The 17,848-nt window shown below is 36.0% G+C and overlaps 1 protein-coding gene across 1 annotated transcript in view; it reads right to left on the bottom strand.

The window, feature by feature from the left end:
• KIF20B (kinesin family member 20B) overlaps nt 1-17,848 on the bottom strand; it is a gene marked incomplete at its 5' end in the record, with an annotated part of 69,238 nt that overhangs the window by 9,888 nt on the left and 41,502 nt on the right. Inside the window, 6 exons of the mRNA XM_079712601.1 lie at nt 1,765-1,941; nt 5,858-6,013; nt 7,746-7,873; nt 8,510-8,635; nt 13,513-13,573; nt 15,840-15,959. Coding sequence (XP_079568727.1) covers nt 1,765-1,941; nt 5,858-6,013; nt 7,746-7,873; nt 8,510-8,635; nt 13,513-13,573; nt 15,840-15,959 — 768 coding nt within the window. The remainder of the gene's footprint in view (nt 1-1,764; nt 1,942-5,857; nt 6,014-7,745; nt 7,874-8,509; nt 8,636-13,512; nt 13,574-15,839; nt 15,960-17,848) is intronic.

Genomic DNA, 17,848 nt, shown 5'->3' with positions numbered 1-17,848 from the left:
ATTAAAGCAACAAGCCACCGTAACCGAATATACATTAAAATACTTCACCTAAAGAATATAATATCAAGATTTGGGTGAATTAAATAGTGGAAGTAATTAAAGACTTCTTCAATGACCAACTAACTCTCCTTCTTCTTCTTTTTCATCCTCAGAGAGTTAGGAAAGGCTGGGCAACTTTCCAGACTCTTCTGAATCTGATCTAAAGAGAAATTTGAAAGATTACTTTCAACTTCCAAGGTGTTTTACATATATTCTCTCATTTTACTTTCACTGCAACTCTGAGATTTGGCAAGAATTGTTATTCCTACTTTCCAGATGAAGAAATAGAAGTTAAACAACATGACCACTGTCTGTACTGAGTTGGAGTTTGAACCCCCCAAATCACTTTGATAACACAATTTTGAAAAACTAGAGGTGTCTTAGGAATGCAACTATAGCATTAGAGTAGAAAAGACCATACTGATAACTAAACCTTTCCTTGCTGCACACTCTTCATCCCACTTAATCAGTCACAGGGTATGCTCTATTCCTAAACCCTACTTAAGGGATCTATTTAAAAAATCAGAATACATTTTTAAACTTGATAAATTCCAACGTGCACCTTCTAATCACTACCATCAAAATCAAAAGTCAAATACATCTCTTATGTCACCTACCCATAACTGTCAAATAAAAAAGATCCTATTGCATTCATAATGGGGAAAGCAACTAGCATGTACTGACTTCCACTGTGGTAATAACGGTGCTAACTGTCTTACAAATGCTCTCGATTAATTTTCACAATTCTATTAGAAAGACATCATCATCTCTGTTTTAAAGTTTGGAAATGTTAAGTAATTTTCCTAAAGGTCCCAAAACCACATTGAAAGCAGCTGATACCTAGTTTTTCTAACTTTCTATTCTGTGCAATTTATACCACATGCTAATACCTCTGTTTTGAGCAGTCTTTCTCTTAGAATCATGAAGTCTTTTGATGTAAGAGACATATACACACAAACACATTTAATTTTATTAATTGTCTGAAGGTTGCAGAACAGCAGATTTTCAAATGCAGATTATTTACTCTGGAAAGACTAGCTTCAGATGTACCCTGATTCAATTTAACTGGGAAATAACTATCTGTGAAATGCAATACTTTCTTTATCTAGGGTTCCTAGCCCCAATGCAATATTACAAAAGTAGCTCCTGGGAATTCCCTGGTGGTCCAGTCGTTAGGGCTCAGTGCTCTCACTGCCGGGGCCTGGGTTCGATCCCTGGTCAGGGAACTAAGATCCCTGCAAGCCGTGTGGTGCAGCCAGGGTTGGGGGGGGAAAGTAGCTCCTGAATGACTCACATCTCCTCACCATTATGCTTATTTTCAAAAACAATTTGTATCTTTATCATAAATTTAGGATGGGTTCAAGTATTTAAATATCACCAAGCGTTCATGCTGAGTCACATTTCCACATTTTAAAGGCAGATTAGGGACTAAATCATCAGTTGTTTATTTTCTAATTATTCTATCTGAGAGATATGACCAAAATATTGGAGAAAGTACTATTTCTCAATTAGTCACTATTTCTCAATTAGTCATTGATGAGTCAACCATATTGATAAACTCTGAAAACTCAAAATTCATGACCAATATCCAAACAATTTTTTCAAACTATGATTCCCCACTGATCTACTTACATTTTTATTCTTTAAAAGTTAATCAATTAAATAATTTTGAATACTTCCTATGTTTAATTTAAAAAGGCATAGAAAGAACATGATTCTACTGACTGTTTTAGAAGTTTCTGATGTGATCTTTTTTAATTGTTCAATTTCATTATCTTTCTGTATGTTACTGGAGATCAGTGCTTTCAGCTGTATTTCTAAAGCTGCAACCAGCTGATCGCGTTCTTCCCGCCACTGTTGGAGGTTACCATCTTTCTCAGCCAACTGTGCTTCAAGCATTTCCTAAACAGAATATGGACAAAATGTTAAAATAAACCTTGCAAAATTATGAATCTAAGAAATTTTTGAATTTCTAAATAACACAATAAATACAACTGTGAACAGGATATATAACAAGTTACGTAGTCAAGTTTCGATAAAATATTTACTTATAAAGCCAAACACATAATGCCTTCATATATCTTTTTTTTTTTGCGGTACGCGGGCCTCTCACTGTTGTGGCCTCTCCCGTTGTGGAGCACAGGCTCTGGACGTGCAGGCTCAGCGGCCACGGCTCACGGGCCCAGCCACTCCGCGGCATGTGGGATCCTCCCGGACCAGGGCACGAACCCGTGTCCCCTGCATCGGCAGGCAGACTCTCAACCACTGCGCCACCAGGGAAGCCCCCTTCATATATCTTAAATGTTCACATTGGGCACTTCTTTCAATAAAAAATTACAGCTTTTAAACTAATTCTAGCATTTCCCCCAATATTTGAGAAATGAGATGGTAAAATTACAATAAAACAAATGACAAACTAATAGCAACAAACAATAGAGAAATGAAAATTAAAAATACCATTTTCATTGGATTCAAAAATCATGAAATAGTTAGCGGTAAATTAAAGAAAATATGTGCAAGATCTAAACATGACAAACTACAAAACATTGCTGAAAGAAATAAAAAAACACTTAAATAAACAGAGAGAATCTGTGTTCAAGGATCAAAAGATTCAATATTGTTAAGATGCCAGGTCTCCCCCAAAAGATCTAGAGTCAAAGCAACTTCAAAATCCAAGCAAGCGTGCACGTGCATGCATGTGTGTGTGTGTGTGTGTGCTGATAGAAATGAAAAAGCTGACTCTAAAAATAATAGGAAAATGCAAATGACATAACAGTCAAAATTATGTTGAAAATGAAGAACAAAGTAGGAGTGGGCTTCCCTGGTGGCGCAGTGGTTGAGAGTCCGCCTGCCAATGCAGGGGACATGGGTTCGTGCCCCGGTCCGGGAAGATCCCACGTGCCGTGGAGCAACTGGGCCCGTGAGCCATGGCCACTGAGCCTGCGCATCCGGAGCCTGTGCTCCACAACGGGAGAGGCCACAGCAGTGAGAAGCCCACATATCGCAAAAAAAAAAAGTAGGAGCAATCACACTACATCATTTCAAGCCTACTATAATAATAATAATCAAGACTGTGATATTGGCGTAAGGATACACAGACATCAGAAAGCAGAGGATAGGGTCCACAAATGTTATGGTCAATTGATATTCTATAAAAATGCCAAAGAATTTCAATGGAGGAAAGGACAGTCTTTTCAACAAAGAGTGATGGAACAACTGAATAGCCAAATGGAAAAAAAGAAAAAACCTTAATCTTAATCTCACACAATGTATGAAAGTTAACACTTGGACAACTGATTTATGACAAAAGTTGCAGAGCAGTAAAAAAAAAAACCAGTTTCTTCAATATGTACTACCAGGTCGATCGTTAATACACATTTACAATGACAATAACAGCTTTTACCCCATCTCACTCCAACACAAAAATTAATTCTAGGGTCTAAATACGAAAGGTAAAACCCCAAACCTTTCAGGAATAATGTAGGAAAACATCTTCATGCCCTTGAGGTTCATAAAGGAAAAGATTGGGAAAATGAATTACAATACCTAAGAATTTCTGTTCTAAAAAGGCAAAGTAAACCAGAGATTGAAAGAAGGTAACTGCAACACACTCCTATCCAGAAAGTATAAGGAACTCCTATAAAAAAAAAAAAAAGATAGTCCAATAGAAGATAAGCAAGGGGACTTGGACAGGCAGAGCCAATAAGCTAAACATCCAACAATACTAGTTGGAGTATAAATGGATACAACTATTTTGAAAATCAGTCTGGCATTCTATTAGAGTTCCACATACGTTTACCCTATCAACTAGCAATTCTATTCTTGGCTATATAGGCAATAGAAATGTATACACACGTGCACTAAGAGAAATATATAAAAATGTTAACAGGAGATCTTACACATTAACAGCCCAAAACAGGAAACAATCCACATATATTCAACTTTAAATTGAACAGACTGAGGTATACTTATACACTGAAATATTCAGCAATTAAAATAGACTAACTCCAGCTACCTGCAACAGTAAAGATGATCCTCACAAACATAATACTGAGTGAAAGAAGCCAGACACAATAAATGCATTCTATGTATTTATATGTTTTCATTTATATAAAATTCATAAATGAGCCAAACTAAAGTTTAACATTAAAAGACAGAACAGTTATTACCATTCAGAAGAGGGTTCTATTTTTTAAACTCGGTGGTAGGTAAGTGGGGGCTGGCTTTATAATAATAATTCATTGAACTATATGTTTGTTTTGTTTACTTACTGTGTTATGTATGTTACAATTTTAAAAGCTTTAAAAAAAAATCAACAATTTATTTCTTAAATATCATAGACACATATCCTAGGTATGATTGTAAAGAAATATATGGGAGAAAGGAGAAAGCTAGCTTTCTCTAGGATTAAAAACTCAAAGGAGGTTTACTTGCTGGCATTGCTGCTAAAGGGACTACTGATTAGGAAAAGAAAGTAGGCCCGTTCCTGGGTTGGAGGCAGAGTGACTGACTATGACAGCCAATAGCTTTGATTTCACTTCTTGCCTCTTATTACTGTCCAGGAAGGTTGGATGGGCTATGGACAGAACGAGAACCAGCAGCAACATTTCCTGTTAAGATAAACACAGCATTACAATCTGGCTCAACCCAGAACTTCCTGAAGGCACCTCCAGTCATGTGGAGTTCGCACATGAAGTGAAATATATTGCCATCTCACTGCTGTAGTAATGACAAGTATTAGTCTCACATAACTTGTCACATGACCAAGAGAGTCAAGACTCTTAGGAAACACAACAACTAAATGGAACGTAGTATCCCAGATTAGATCCTATATCCAGAAAAAAACAGTGGGAAAGCTGGTGAAATTCTAGTAAGGTCCATAAGTTAGCTAACAGTACTATAATAATATTGATTTGTTGGTTTTGATCATTGTACTATTGTTATGTAAGATCTAACATCAGAAGTTGGGTGATAGGTATATAGAAATTCCCTGTACTAGTTTTGCAACTTTTCTGGAAATAAAATGATTTCAAAATAAAAAGATAAAAAAATTTTAAAAATCATTGGAAAAAATCATCCATAATTTATTGAAAATTAATATTCCTGTTTGTATAGGAAAGTTTAGCTGGTATAAGTAAAATTCTGTCATTAACAAAGGAAATGCCAATAGATGACAATGTGATACTGCCACGTTACTATTACTGTAAATAGAGAACTCGTTTTTCATTTAAAAATAATGTTAATGTATTACTCAACAGCTTTCCTTGGATCAATGATGACTTTAAACTTCTTTTTTCTGATTGAGTGTCAAACAGATTAAGTTGTAGATTTAAATAGGAGGAAAAAAAACAAGCTAAGATAGAATCACTTAAGAACTAGAGCCAGTCAATGTAAAACTGAAAGTTATTTCTACCTATTGTCTTCTAGAAACTATTTAGTTGACTTAAAAAAAAAGACCAGATAAAGTCAGCTTATGAGGTAAAATATAAACACCATGTTAGTAGAATCTACAGTTCAAAATGTAAATGTTTTACAATACAGTAGGGATAACCCTGTGGCAGTCAAAAGAAGAGATTTTTAAGTTCTGAATCTAAATATTGAGATATAATTATTTTCCCAACAATAAGAACTTCAAGATAAAATGGGCTAGAAAAGTCATCTTACAAACAGACAAACTGCCTTTGAAAAAAAAGAAACAAAAAACAAAACCACGCAACCAAGTTGATACCGATAAGAATATAAGAATCCCAGCGAAAAATTTAAGAAACCAAAGAAAGCAGGCAAAATACATAGAAGAGAAAGTATAATTGTTACCAACAATTTCATTTTGTTGCTTCAAACAATGTTCTCTGTCTTCAGCATATTTTTTCATCTCTTTGTTTCGTAGATTCTCAGCTTCTTTTGCTTGAGTGAGAAGCATCATTTTTTCTTCTAACCATTTTTTTCTATCAGCTTCATATTTCTGTTCAGATTCCTATATGTATAAATAGCATAAGTAACTATCGTATGCTTCAAAAGCAGTTAATAAATCTGTATTTATAACATTTCCATGTAATCCAGCACTTTTCATTTCACCTCTTCAAAAAGTTAAAAACGTGTTTTTCTTTAAATAATGACAAGATTTGAGGCTATTTCAGATTATCAAAAGAACACTGTTGGTTTGCTATCCTAAATAGTTATTTCGTTTATAAACTTTATTTTGCTATAAAGTGAATTTGAGGACTTTCCATCATCAGTGAGCTTAAGAAGAAACAATTGAAATTTCTGAAAGAGTTACAGAGAACCAAGCCTTCTTAAATGCCAGATTAAAAAAAAATTGATTTATGGTAGTCATTTCTAATTGTATGGTTCCAAAAATAAAATTTTCCTAGGTATACAGGATGCCAAATAAAGAATAACTTGTGCAACAGGGCAAACATTTATTAGTTTAAGGAACATTGGGAACAGCTGGACAGAAAATATAGTTGGGGCTTCCCTGGTGGCGCAGTGGTTGAGAGTCTGCCTGCCGATGCAGGGGACATGGGTTCATGCACCGGTCCGGGAAGATCCCACATGCCACGGAGTGGCTGGGCCCGTGAGCCATGGCTGCTGAGCCTGCGCATCCGGAGCCTGTGCTCCGCAACGGAGAGGCCACAACAGTGAGAGGCCCGTGTACCGCAAAAAAACAGAAAAAAGAAAAAAAAAAAGAAAATATAGTTGATCAGTAAATTTCAAAGAGGTTTCCATAGATCCTTTGGGTTCAAAAATGTCAGATTTATACATTCAAAATTCAAGTAAAACTTCATTTGAAACAAAAACAGTAATACATTAAAAGCTATGTATTTAAAAATCCCGTTTATTATCTAAGATATGTGATCACATTATTTTAGAACAACGTAGAACATACTGGTATTCCTTAATATGAACATTCTCAATGAAATTAATGTTATTTTTTTCATAATTAATGGAGTGGAAAGGGTAAATTCTAAAGTATATAATTGTTACAAAAGAAAGTAACTGATTTCTTTTGTATTTGTTCAGTATCTGATTATATACAGCCTGAATTTAAGAAAATAATGTAGATGCAGTCTTTTCAAAATCACTGTTATGTTTTCTTCAATCCCAAAACTACAGTTGGATTGCAACTTCTAATAAATAAAATGTAGAAAATTTTTCATAGTATTTTTAAGTCCCATTAAAAATATATTTCCCCCATATGTTGTATTCTACACATAGTATGTGAAAGCTAAACATGGAAAAACATATAAACACAAAACAGAATATCTTCTCTGTAGTAGTATAGTTTCAAATGTATTCCAGGGTTCAGACATTCAACTCTATTATTTTCCAGCTTAATAATTAAATTTACAATAATCAAAATAATTTTCCTAATAGTCATCTTCTCCACAGCAGTATTTGATGAGTTAGAAGTTTAAAGCATAGAAAATAAGTACAAAGACATAAGAAGTGATGATTTAAAAATTAAATATGTAAAACTGAAGACCCAACCACTGCATTTTCATTGGCACTTACTTAGTAGCTTGTATCTTGGGAATTTCTTCCCTGTGTCACTTGAGTGTATACTGAAAAATTATATATTAACATTTCCCAGCTACTGGTTCATCCATATCTAAATTAATTATAAAATATTTACTAAATTATCCTTTTATGAGAAATATAATGAATATATATAAAGATACAATTACATATATAGATAAAAATCATACCTGTAACTCATCTTGAAGCTTACTGAGCTTTATATTAAGTACATCTGTGTTATCCTCAAGTTCTTTATTTGACCTTTGATTGCTTTTGGTTTCCAAATCTTTGCATTTTTCCTTCCATTTTTCCAATTCTGGTTTGAAAACATAAAATTATTTTTAAAGTACATGCAAAAGTTATACCACATAGAGCTGTATGTGGCATGGCATACAGACAAGAATCAGCAGAGCCCAGAAGCAGAAGTACACAGACCAAGATAGAACCGAGACCATTCTAAGAGCTTACCAAATTCTTAGAGAAGAACTACAAAAACCTCTCAATAACCCACTGAATAGTGTTCTGACTATACAGTATAAATGCATGCCAATATATAGGAAACTCCATGTTCTCAAAAATTAAAAACAAAAACAACCCACTGATGGTATTCTGAAGGATAGAGTCAGAGTATTTATTGAGATAAACATGTAAGATGATACCAGTTGCTATACAGAGGTGAAAATCAGTTGAAAGTTTATTCTCAACATCTGGGGAGCACTGCAAGCTATCATCCGGTTATTATGAAAGTGTCCTTATTCCTTCTCTGACTTAGGTACAACAATTTTCATCATCATGCAAAATGACAAGTGACAGGATGTTCCAAAAACACACCAAATACTTTTTCATTATGAATTATTATAAACACTAAACTATGTTTAAAAAGGAAAGAAATCTAGGAAAATAAAGAAAATGAAAGAGTATGCTTTGAGATATTTAAGCAATCTTGTTTCACCTGTGGCCAGTCTTTCAGTTTCCTTTAATTTAGCCTCAAGCACTTGATCTTGTTCTACTTGAGTTTGTTCTTGTTCTTCTAGGGTCATTCGCATGTCTTCAATTATTTTCTCTTTAACGCTTAGATCTAAAAATTTGGAAAGAACATTTTAGAAATTACTAACATCTACATCTAGATATCCAATTTTTCTTTTGAGTTCTTCGAAAATTAAAATACACTTTTATTAACTATAATAGAATATGAGTTCCACGTAGAAACTTTGTCCTGTTCACTGCTATATTTTCAATGTCTAGAACAGTACTGGCATATATGAAGGATCAACTAAATAACTGATGTACAGATGGATGCTTGGATGAATGCAAGAATAAATGGATGGAAAAGGAATCTTTTCAGATTAAAGTAAAAATTTTCAATATAATTAAACTATTAATAAAAATAATAAAAACTATTATTTTACTGTACTTCACTTTATTGTGCTTCACATGTACTGTGTTTTTTACAAATTGAAGGTTTGTGGCAACCCTGCATTAAGCAAGTCTATCAGTGCCATTTTCTAATGGCATTTGCTCACTTCCTGCCTCTGTATCACATTTTAGTAATTCTTGCAATAATTCAAACTGTTTCATTATTGTTGTATTTGTTACAGTGATCTATGATCACTGATCTTTACGTTACTCCTGTGATTGTTTTGGGACACTATGAACTACACCCATGTAAGACAGCAAGCTTAATCCATAAACACTGTGTGTGCTGTGACTGCTCCAATGACCAGCTGTGCCCCATCTCTCCCTCTCCTCGGGCCTCCCTGTTCCTGAGACACAACAATATTGAAATTAGTCTAATTAGTAACACTACAGTGACCTCTAAGCGTTCAAGTGAAAGGAAGAGTCACAGGTCTCTCACTTTAAATCAAAAGCTAGAAATGAGAGGATTAAGCTAAGTTTAGTAAGGAAGGCATGTCAAAAGCCGTGACTGGCTAGCCCTCTTGCACCAAACAGCCAAGTTGTGAATGCAAAGTGAAGTTCCTGAAGAGACTTTAAAGTGCTACTCTAGTGAATACTCAAACGATAAGAAAGCAAAACAGACTTATTGCTGATATGGAGAAAGTTTCAGTGGCCTAGATAGGAGATCAAAACCAACCACAACATCCCCTTAAGTCACAGCCTAATCTAGAGCAATTCTACAAAGGCTGAGAGAGGTAAGGAAGCTGCAGAAGAAAAGTTTCAAGCTAGCAGAGGTTAATTCATGAGGTTTAAGGAAAGAAGCTGTCTTCAAAACATAAAAGTGCAAGGTGAAGCAGCCAAGTGCTAATGTAGAAGCTGCAGCAAGTTATCCAGAAGATGTGACTGAATTGCTGCAATTTCATGATAAAACCTGAACAGATGACGAGTTGCTTCTTATGGATGAACAAGAAAAGTGGTTTCTTGAGACGGAATCTACTCCTGGTGAAGACTGTTGAAATGACAACAAAGGATTCAGAATATAGCATAAACTGAGTTGATAAAGCAGTGGCAGAGTCTGAGAGGCCTGACTCCAATTTTGAAAGAAATTCTACTGTGGGTAAAATGCTATCAAACAGCAGTGCATGCAACAGAGAAATTGTTCATGAAAGGAAGAGTCAACTGATGCGGCAAATCTCCTTGTTGTCTTACATTAAGAAACTGCTGCAGCCACCCCAACCTTCAGCCACCACCGCCCTGATCAGCCAGCAGCCTTCAGCATCGAGGCCAGGCCCTCCCTCCACCAGCAAAGAGATTACAACTCCCTGAAGGCTCAGGTGATGGTTAGCATTTTTTAGCAATAAAGTATTTTTTCATTAGGTATGAGCACTGTTTTTTTAGACATAATACTATTGCACACTTAACAGACCACAATATAGTGTGAACATAACTTTTATATGCACTGGGACACCAAAAAAAAATTGTGCGACTTGCTTAACTATGATCTGCACTTTATTGTGGTGGTCTGGAACCGAGTATGAAACATCTCTGAGGTATGCCCATACTAATAACACAGATCTTGGGATTTAGAAAAAAACATTATTTGTCAAAACACTTACTTTTAGTGTTAATATTCTCAAACCAAAACTAAAACTTTTACCTCCTAAAAACAATAAATTCTCAATCCCAAATTTAATTTTTAAATCTCAAGTAATTATTTTTTCTAGAAAAATTTTCAAAGCCAAATATTTACTCCTAGTGTTTTTAAAACCAGCTCATCAGGAATAACTGTACTATTATAACCTTACCAAAACTGTTTCTGGCCCTTGAAAAATGACTACAATAATGGCTTATAAACAATCTATTCTAATCCTGCCTGATAGAAAGAGATAATGAGGAAAGATTGGTTTATCGTCTCTGGTGATAGACACATGGTAGCAGGGCTCACTTCTGACACCTCTTACCAAGACTGCTATGAATGTCGGAGGTGATGAATCTATAAATGCATAGCTCAAACTCAGGGCACTAAAAGTGACAGAAAAAATGACACAAATATCAAAAGATGGCTCCCTTAAAAATGCTTAATATAAAGTAAGCTTAAAACGAAACAATGAGAAAAAATTTTAACGAGTAATTTTCAGTATTTCTGTTCATTAATGTAAGCTGCCAGGGGAGCTAATGAAACAGAATTCCTCTTTAGGATTAAAGGAGTACTGGTATTCTATCTAAAACTTTTTCTTTCAAAAAGCATGATTTGCAAATATATTCAGATTATACAATTAATTATAATTTTATTCAAAGAATCTGTTCCTTTTACACCCTATCTTTTGCTCTAAATTAGAGGGCTCAAAAGAAGGAGTTTAAGTATCTAGATAGCAATCAGTAAAGCCCCAGGATACCAATGTTAACTTCGCTAATGGTTATTCACCTATTATTTGAAAAGTAGGAACAGTAAAAGAAACAAGAGCATTATTATATCAGTCACTGCCTCCAATAACTTACATTTTATCTCAGGAAAGTTAAGAATAAGGTCATACTGGATTAGAGTAGGCCCTAAATCCAATATGACTGGTGTCCTTATAAGAAGAGGGAAATTTGGACAGAGACAGATAGGGTGAAGACACAGACACATTCAGAGGGAAGATGTCCATGTTAAGACAGAGGCAGAGATTGGAGTTATCTCAGAAGTGTGAATGGGGAGTGATTGCTAATGGGTACAGGGTTTCTTTCTAGGGTGATGAAAATGTTCTGGAATTAGATAGTGGTAGTGGTTGTACGAGCTTGTGAGTTTACTAAAATCCACCATACTGTACACTTTTAAAGGGTAAATTTTATGCTATGTATATCTCCATTTTAAAAAATAAATAAGATAGCTAAATGAATGGCATTCAGTATTTAAATAGAAATAGAGAAGCCAGGGAAAGCCTCAAGAGCTAAAAATGCACTTTTTTGTTTGTCAGGGAATGTCTCATACATACTTAAAATCACAAGAGTGAATGAACTCTCAAGAGAGAAAATAAAAAGAAAAAAAATGATGATGGCTTAATCAGGAAATTTGTCGAAGTGGCTGAGGCTCACTCTGAGAGAAAGGCAGTAACCCGAAGAATAGATCACAAAAGCTGAGGTAAGAGTTTCAAAAGGGGGCAAGCTACACCTTACCTTTATATTTAGAAAAAATATGCTCATACACAATAAATACTATTTAAAAAATGAAAATGAAAGAGAATAGACAATAATTCAAAATAATTAAAAATAAAGGAAAGGTTGCAAAAAGCTATAAGATTTGAAAATACGTAGGTTACAAGTGATCTGGGAGAAAGTTTAAAGAGCATGGAGAAGATGGAAGATTAAAAGTACTCAAAATGGGCCTATGCCACACATCTCAGTACCTGGCAAAGAAAGAAAAAATTAAAATACGATAAAAACTATATCATGGTCCAAAGAATGCTTTTCAGAATATCTATTCACATCTACCAACAATGACAAAGGAACCAAAGTAAAGGGAAACTCAAAAAAGATTATGGAAATAGGAGATGTTAGAGGACAGTGGCCTAAAAAGGTAGGAGAAAATAGGACTGTGTGCAGAGATATATTTTCACATCCAAGTTACTGATCCAACTGAACCCCACAAAAGTCCAAGTCATCTAAATAAGTAATAATCTTGTTGTCTTACACCCTGCTCTTTAGTTGGCCAAGTACAAAAGGCATGAATTAGTGAAGACAGTCTGGAACTTAAGACTGAAACAGACATGGGTTCAAATCCCAGCTCTACTACTCACACAACTAAGAAGTTAAGGGGTGACTGATGGGAAGGAGAGGAATCTGCATAATTTTATGAACAGAAATATGTATATATAATCTACAAAGATAATTTTGTAATATTTCAAATTAAAAAAATCAATCCAAATTGAGAAAAAAAATTAGCACATACAATTTGAATCTAAAGTATTAAATAGTTTTTAAAAACATTTAAAAAATATTTTTTAATTTTAAAGATACTTTATTTGAAGTGTAATCTTTATATTATTTTGACTAGAAATCCATTCCATTCATTGTGACCTATATAACTTTAATTTTATTTTTCACAAAATACTGGCCATTACCTAGAAATCAATGTTGCTTTGACTGAATATTTATTTATTTATTTATTTTTTTGCGGTATGCGGGCCTCTCACTGTTGTGGCCTCTCCTGTTGCGGAGCACAGGCTCCAGTCGTGCAGGCTCAATGGCCATGGCTCATGGGCCCAGCCGCTCCGCAGCATGTGGGATCCTCCCAGACCGGGGCACGAACCCGTGTCCCCTGCATCGGCAGGCGGACTCTCAACCACTGCGCCACCAGGGAAGCCTTGACTGAATATTTCTTAATGTTTTACTTCTCCAAGGATAAACTTTACGGTGGTAAGTTACTCTTTAGAATCGATGCTTTTCTCTTTTAATAAAGTTACATCTTATGTTGCCCTTATTTAACTTTACAATTTTCAAAGGAAAATATTAAACCAATTGTTATTCTAACTACTTATTTTGCAGTCATTTTAGTACTGGAAGTAGAGGTTTGTTTCTGACCTTTGCATACTCTCTCATACTGCTGTATAGCTTCTTCCACTTTCTGATTACTTAACTGGTCCTGCAAAATGAAAGAATATGAATTAAATGCAAATGTAACTTAACTACACCCCATTATTTAATAGTGGGACTTGAAAACAGGGCTTAATATTGTTTGAAATCTGTCTCCTAGAAGGCTGACTAATAGTCTCAAGCTCCCGAGTTTGTTTCACCTCAGAGAAAAGGGCAGGGTGAGAGTGGTAATAAGAAAAAACAACAAAACCTCCAAACTTTAAACCTTTAATCTACCCCCAAAATGCCAAATCATCTTCTTCACTCAACATTTCAAGTTAGCATGTATGTTCTCTTACACAACACAAAAAGCATAAAGAGAGAGATATGAAAGTTTACTATGTATTTAATGTGGGAGGAACAAAGAAAACCATAAATAAATTCCTTAACAGTAAACTCAAAATGCAGAAAAAATAGGATCCCCACATGCCCTATATGTAAAAAGTAGCTGGGAGGTTTGAAAAGGACGCAAGGTTAACTTCTGGGCATTGGAAATCCTTCCGTTCTAGTTTTAACCTGCCAGGTAATCCAACCTGCACTCCTTCTCTCACCTAACTTCAGCAATATCTTCTCATTTTGTAAGTTTTAGAATAATCATTACAGAACCTGGAAATCTCTGAATACTATTATGGAATCAGCTGGAGATGGAAAGACGGTGAAGAGACAAACAATGAAGGAGGAAAACGACAGAGAACTATGGACGTGGACGGACAGAGACGGAAACAGACGGAGAACGAAGGAGGTGGACGGACGGGGACGGAAAAAGACGAAGAACGACAGAGATGGACGGACAGGGAGGGAAACAGACTGAGAGCGATGGAGGTGGAAGGAAGGGGACGGAAACAGACAGAGAACCACGGAGGTGCTCGGACAGTGATGGAAAGAACTTATCAACAGATGGTGTCTGGCTCCATAGGGGTGCAGTGTAACAGGTTTTCAATCTGTTTTGAAACCTCACTATACCTTTGGGTTGACACTGAAATCATCTGTTATCACCAAGTACTCACAGCTGTTCCCCAAAGTCCCCTAAGGTGTTGGAATCATGAAATAATTGTCTTCCTGAAAGTAGGAGTTTTTTAAATTAATAAATTTATTTATTTTTGGCTGCATTGGGTCCTCGTTGCTGTGCGCGTGCTTTCTCTAGTTGTGGCGAGCGGGGGCTACTCTTCCTTGCGGTGTGTGGGCTTCTCATTGCGGTGGCTTCTCCTGTTATGGAGCACGGGCTCTGCTGCATGTGGGATCTTACTGGACCCTTAAGTCCCTAGGATTTTTTTAACAGCTTTTTTTCCTAAAGGCTTCCAAAAAGTCTCCTGAAAACATCATGACTCTTGTTCTGTGGGTGTAGGGGAACATGCAGGCAGACCAGGAGACAGTCCCCCTGAAACCCTGCTCCCAAGGACTGGAAATCTCCCTAAACCTTGGGACGTCCTATTGCAGCGACAGATGGAGAGAGGGTTGGTCTGAGACCCAGAAGCAGGGGTTTGTGGAGTCGGCTCCACCGAGGAGAGGGTGCGGTGCTTGGGAGTCGCAGCCCACACTTTGCAGCCACCTTTTGTCCAGACGGTGCCCAGGACACCGAAATCCAGGGTGGGGAGGGGGGCCTCGAACTCGGGCACTGCGGGCAGGGCTCCCCAGCTAACCCTGACCCCGCAGGGCCCTTCCCTGACCACAAATGCAAACACACCTCCGCTGCAACCCCAGCAGTGCTGCTTGCGCACCCTGACCAGACAACTGGGCTGGGTTTACCACCTGAGAGTTCTCACTAAGTTGTGATAAAACAAAACATTTTTAAGGCAGGATAAGGGAAAAAAAAATTTTTTTCAAATATAAAGTTCTCTCTGTGCCCACCCCCTACCCCACTTTAGTGTGCATTATGCATCTGCATTAACCCTTCCTTAGAAGACACAGGAATGCCTGCTGGATTGTAAAGAGCTATTTTCTCCTGGTGCCAGCAAGATAAAGCCTTAGGAGATAACCTTCCTTCTTATGGTGAAAGGGGCCATGACTACCAACTACTCCCTTTGTACTGCAGATCTGGATTGTGTAAACTGTCAACAATATACCAGTTGATGTATAACCCTTTGTCTCAAAAGGTATGTAAACCCAGCTTTGACCTCTAATGGGTAGAACAGTCTTAAGAGCTTTCTGAAAGACTGTCTCCCAGGTTATAATCCTCAGATTGGCTCAAATAAAACTATCCATTTCTTACTTAAAAAAAAAAAAAGAACTGATACATTTAATTAAACACTGATCACCTTTAAAAACAAAACTGTTACCTTAAGTTGCTGAATGGTTCGCTGTTTCATATCTATTTCCTGAGAACACTGGTTTTTCTTTTTCTCCAGTTCATTAATTTTAATCCTCAACAATTTCTCCTCATCACGCATTACAGATACCTACAAAGTAATAAATCAAATTAAATATTTCTAGAAATACTAATCGTTTTTTGTTTAAGATTCATGGCCACTCGTTCAAAGATTCATGTCCTTTAAATCACATTAGAAAAATTACAGATTCTAACATACATGATATGGCTTCAGATTACCAGAAAATTTCTTGATACTCCAAGGGAGATACATATGAAGAGGCCATTTTCTTTTTACAATATTTTAAGACTCTCAAACCCTGTAAGTGCTCTCAAAAAAGAAACAACATAGACCCTTGCATGCAAGAGCAAAATCATTATCATGGAAAAATCAATAGAGATACTCTAGGGGAAAAACACTGGCTCAGATTTCCAAGATCTATTAAGTAATGTGATCCAGTAATATAAGAAATACTTTAAAAGCTAATAATGGCACATAGAGAATGAAAATGGAACAATTACAAGATCATAAGGTACCCATGCAAGTGAAGGTCAATTGACTTTTGGTATTACTGGTAACTTAATTCTATAAACCTATTAAAGAAATCAAAAAGCACTATGAATTAGTATGCAAATCTTAGAGGAGAGAGGAGGGGAAAGGGAAGGGGAAGGGAGGAGAGATAGCAGGTAATCTATGTACACCTTTAGTCCAATTTCCATGATACCAATCCTAGAGATCTCAAAAACTGAAGGAAGTTAATTGAACAAAGTTCCCCTTCATAAAAAGCATGGTATCTCCATGCTTTTTATAATAATAAAATAATAAAAATAAATTATAATAAAATAATAGTAGTTCTGAGGGGTTTGGTTTCAGGTGATTTTTACAGTTCTTTTTAGGCTTTTTGTATGTTCCAAATTTACTACAATAAATATATATTCCTTTTATAATCATACATTAATAATATTTATTTTTATTGGCTTATTTTGTTCAAAAATATGGGACTTCCAGTAATAAACACCATCTTCATCAATTTTATAGATATAAACTGTCTGCCAATAATATATAGAAACTACGTGTTGCACCAAGATGCACATAAGGACTGCTTCAGTTTCCATCCTGGCTCTAACTTGGACAAGTTCTCTCTCAATGCCTACTTCCTTAGTCATAAAATGGAAGTTAAAAAAATGCCTATCCCTAATATTTGTGTGAAAATTAAATGAGATGATACATGTAAACTCAGAACAACCAATCCAGACTAAGCTCCTATTATTATTAGCATTGACATGATACACTGTTTATTTTGAAAAACAGAAAACACTATTAATACCCACCCTTCAAGGAATGTTAAATAGTCATCTATATAATAAAACATTACTTAAAAGGAGATACCTCCTAAATTCTGCTATAAAAAAATCTTAAAATTATATTTTAAAAGCAATTATTTATATATAGTTGATCCCATTTATAAAAGTAAAACCATACAAGCACTACTTACATGTATTTATTATGTAAAATGCATATAAAAAGATCTAAAAGAACACAGAAGGACTGACTGTCAAGAGTGGTCATATTTAAGAAGAGAGAAATGAGACTGGGGAGAAGCCTTTCACTTTTACCTTCATTTCTTAAAAAATATTTCCCGGGCTTCCCAGGTGGTTCAGTGGTTAAGAAGTCGCCTGCCAATGCAGGGGACACGGGTTTGAGCCCTGGTCCAGGAAGATCCCACATGCCATGGAACAACTAAGCCCATGTGCCACTTTACGCTCTAGAGCCCGCGAGCCATAACTCCTGAGCCCGTGAGCCACAGCTCCTGAAGCCTGCATGCCTAGAGCCCGTGCTCCGCAACGAGAAGCCACCGCAATGAGAAGCCCGTGCACTGCAACAAGTAGTAGCCCCTGCTCGCCGCAACTAGAGAAATCCTGCGTGCAGCAAGGAAGACCCAACTCAGTCAAAAATAAATTAATTAATTTAAAAAAATT

The sequence above is a fragment of the Hyperoodon ampullatus genome (genome assembly GCF_949752795.1).
Source record: "Hyperoodon ampullatus genome assembly, chromosome: 1".
Taxonomy (NCBI): Eukaryota; Metazoa; Chordata; class Mammalia; order Artiodactyla; family Ziphiidae; genus Hyperoodon; species Hyperoodon ampullatus.
The sequence above is the reverse complement of the archived record's forward strand: the minus strand, read 5'-3'. Positions and strand labels throughout refer to the sequence as shown.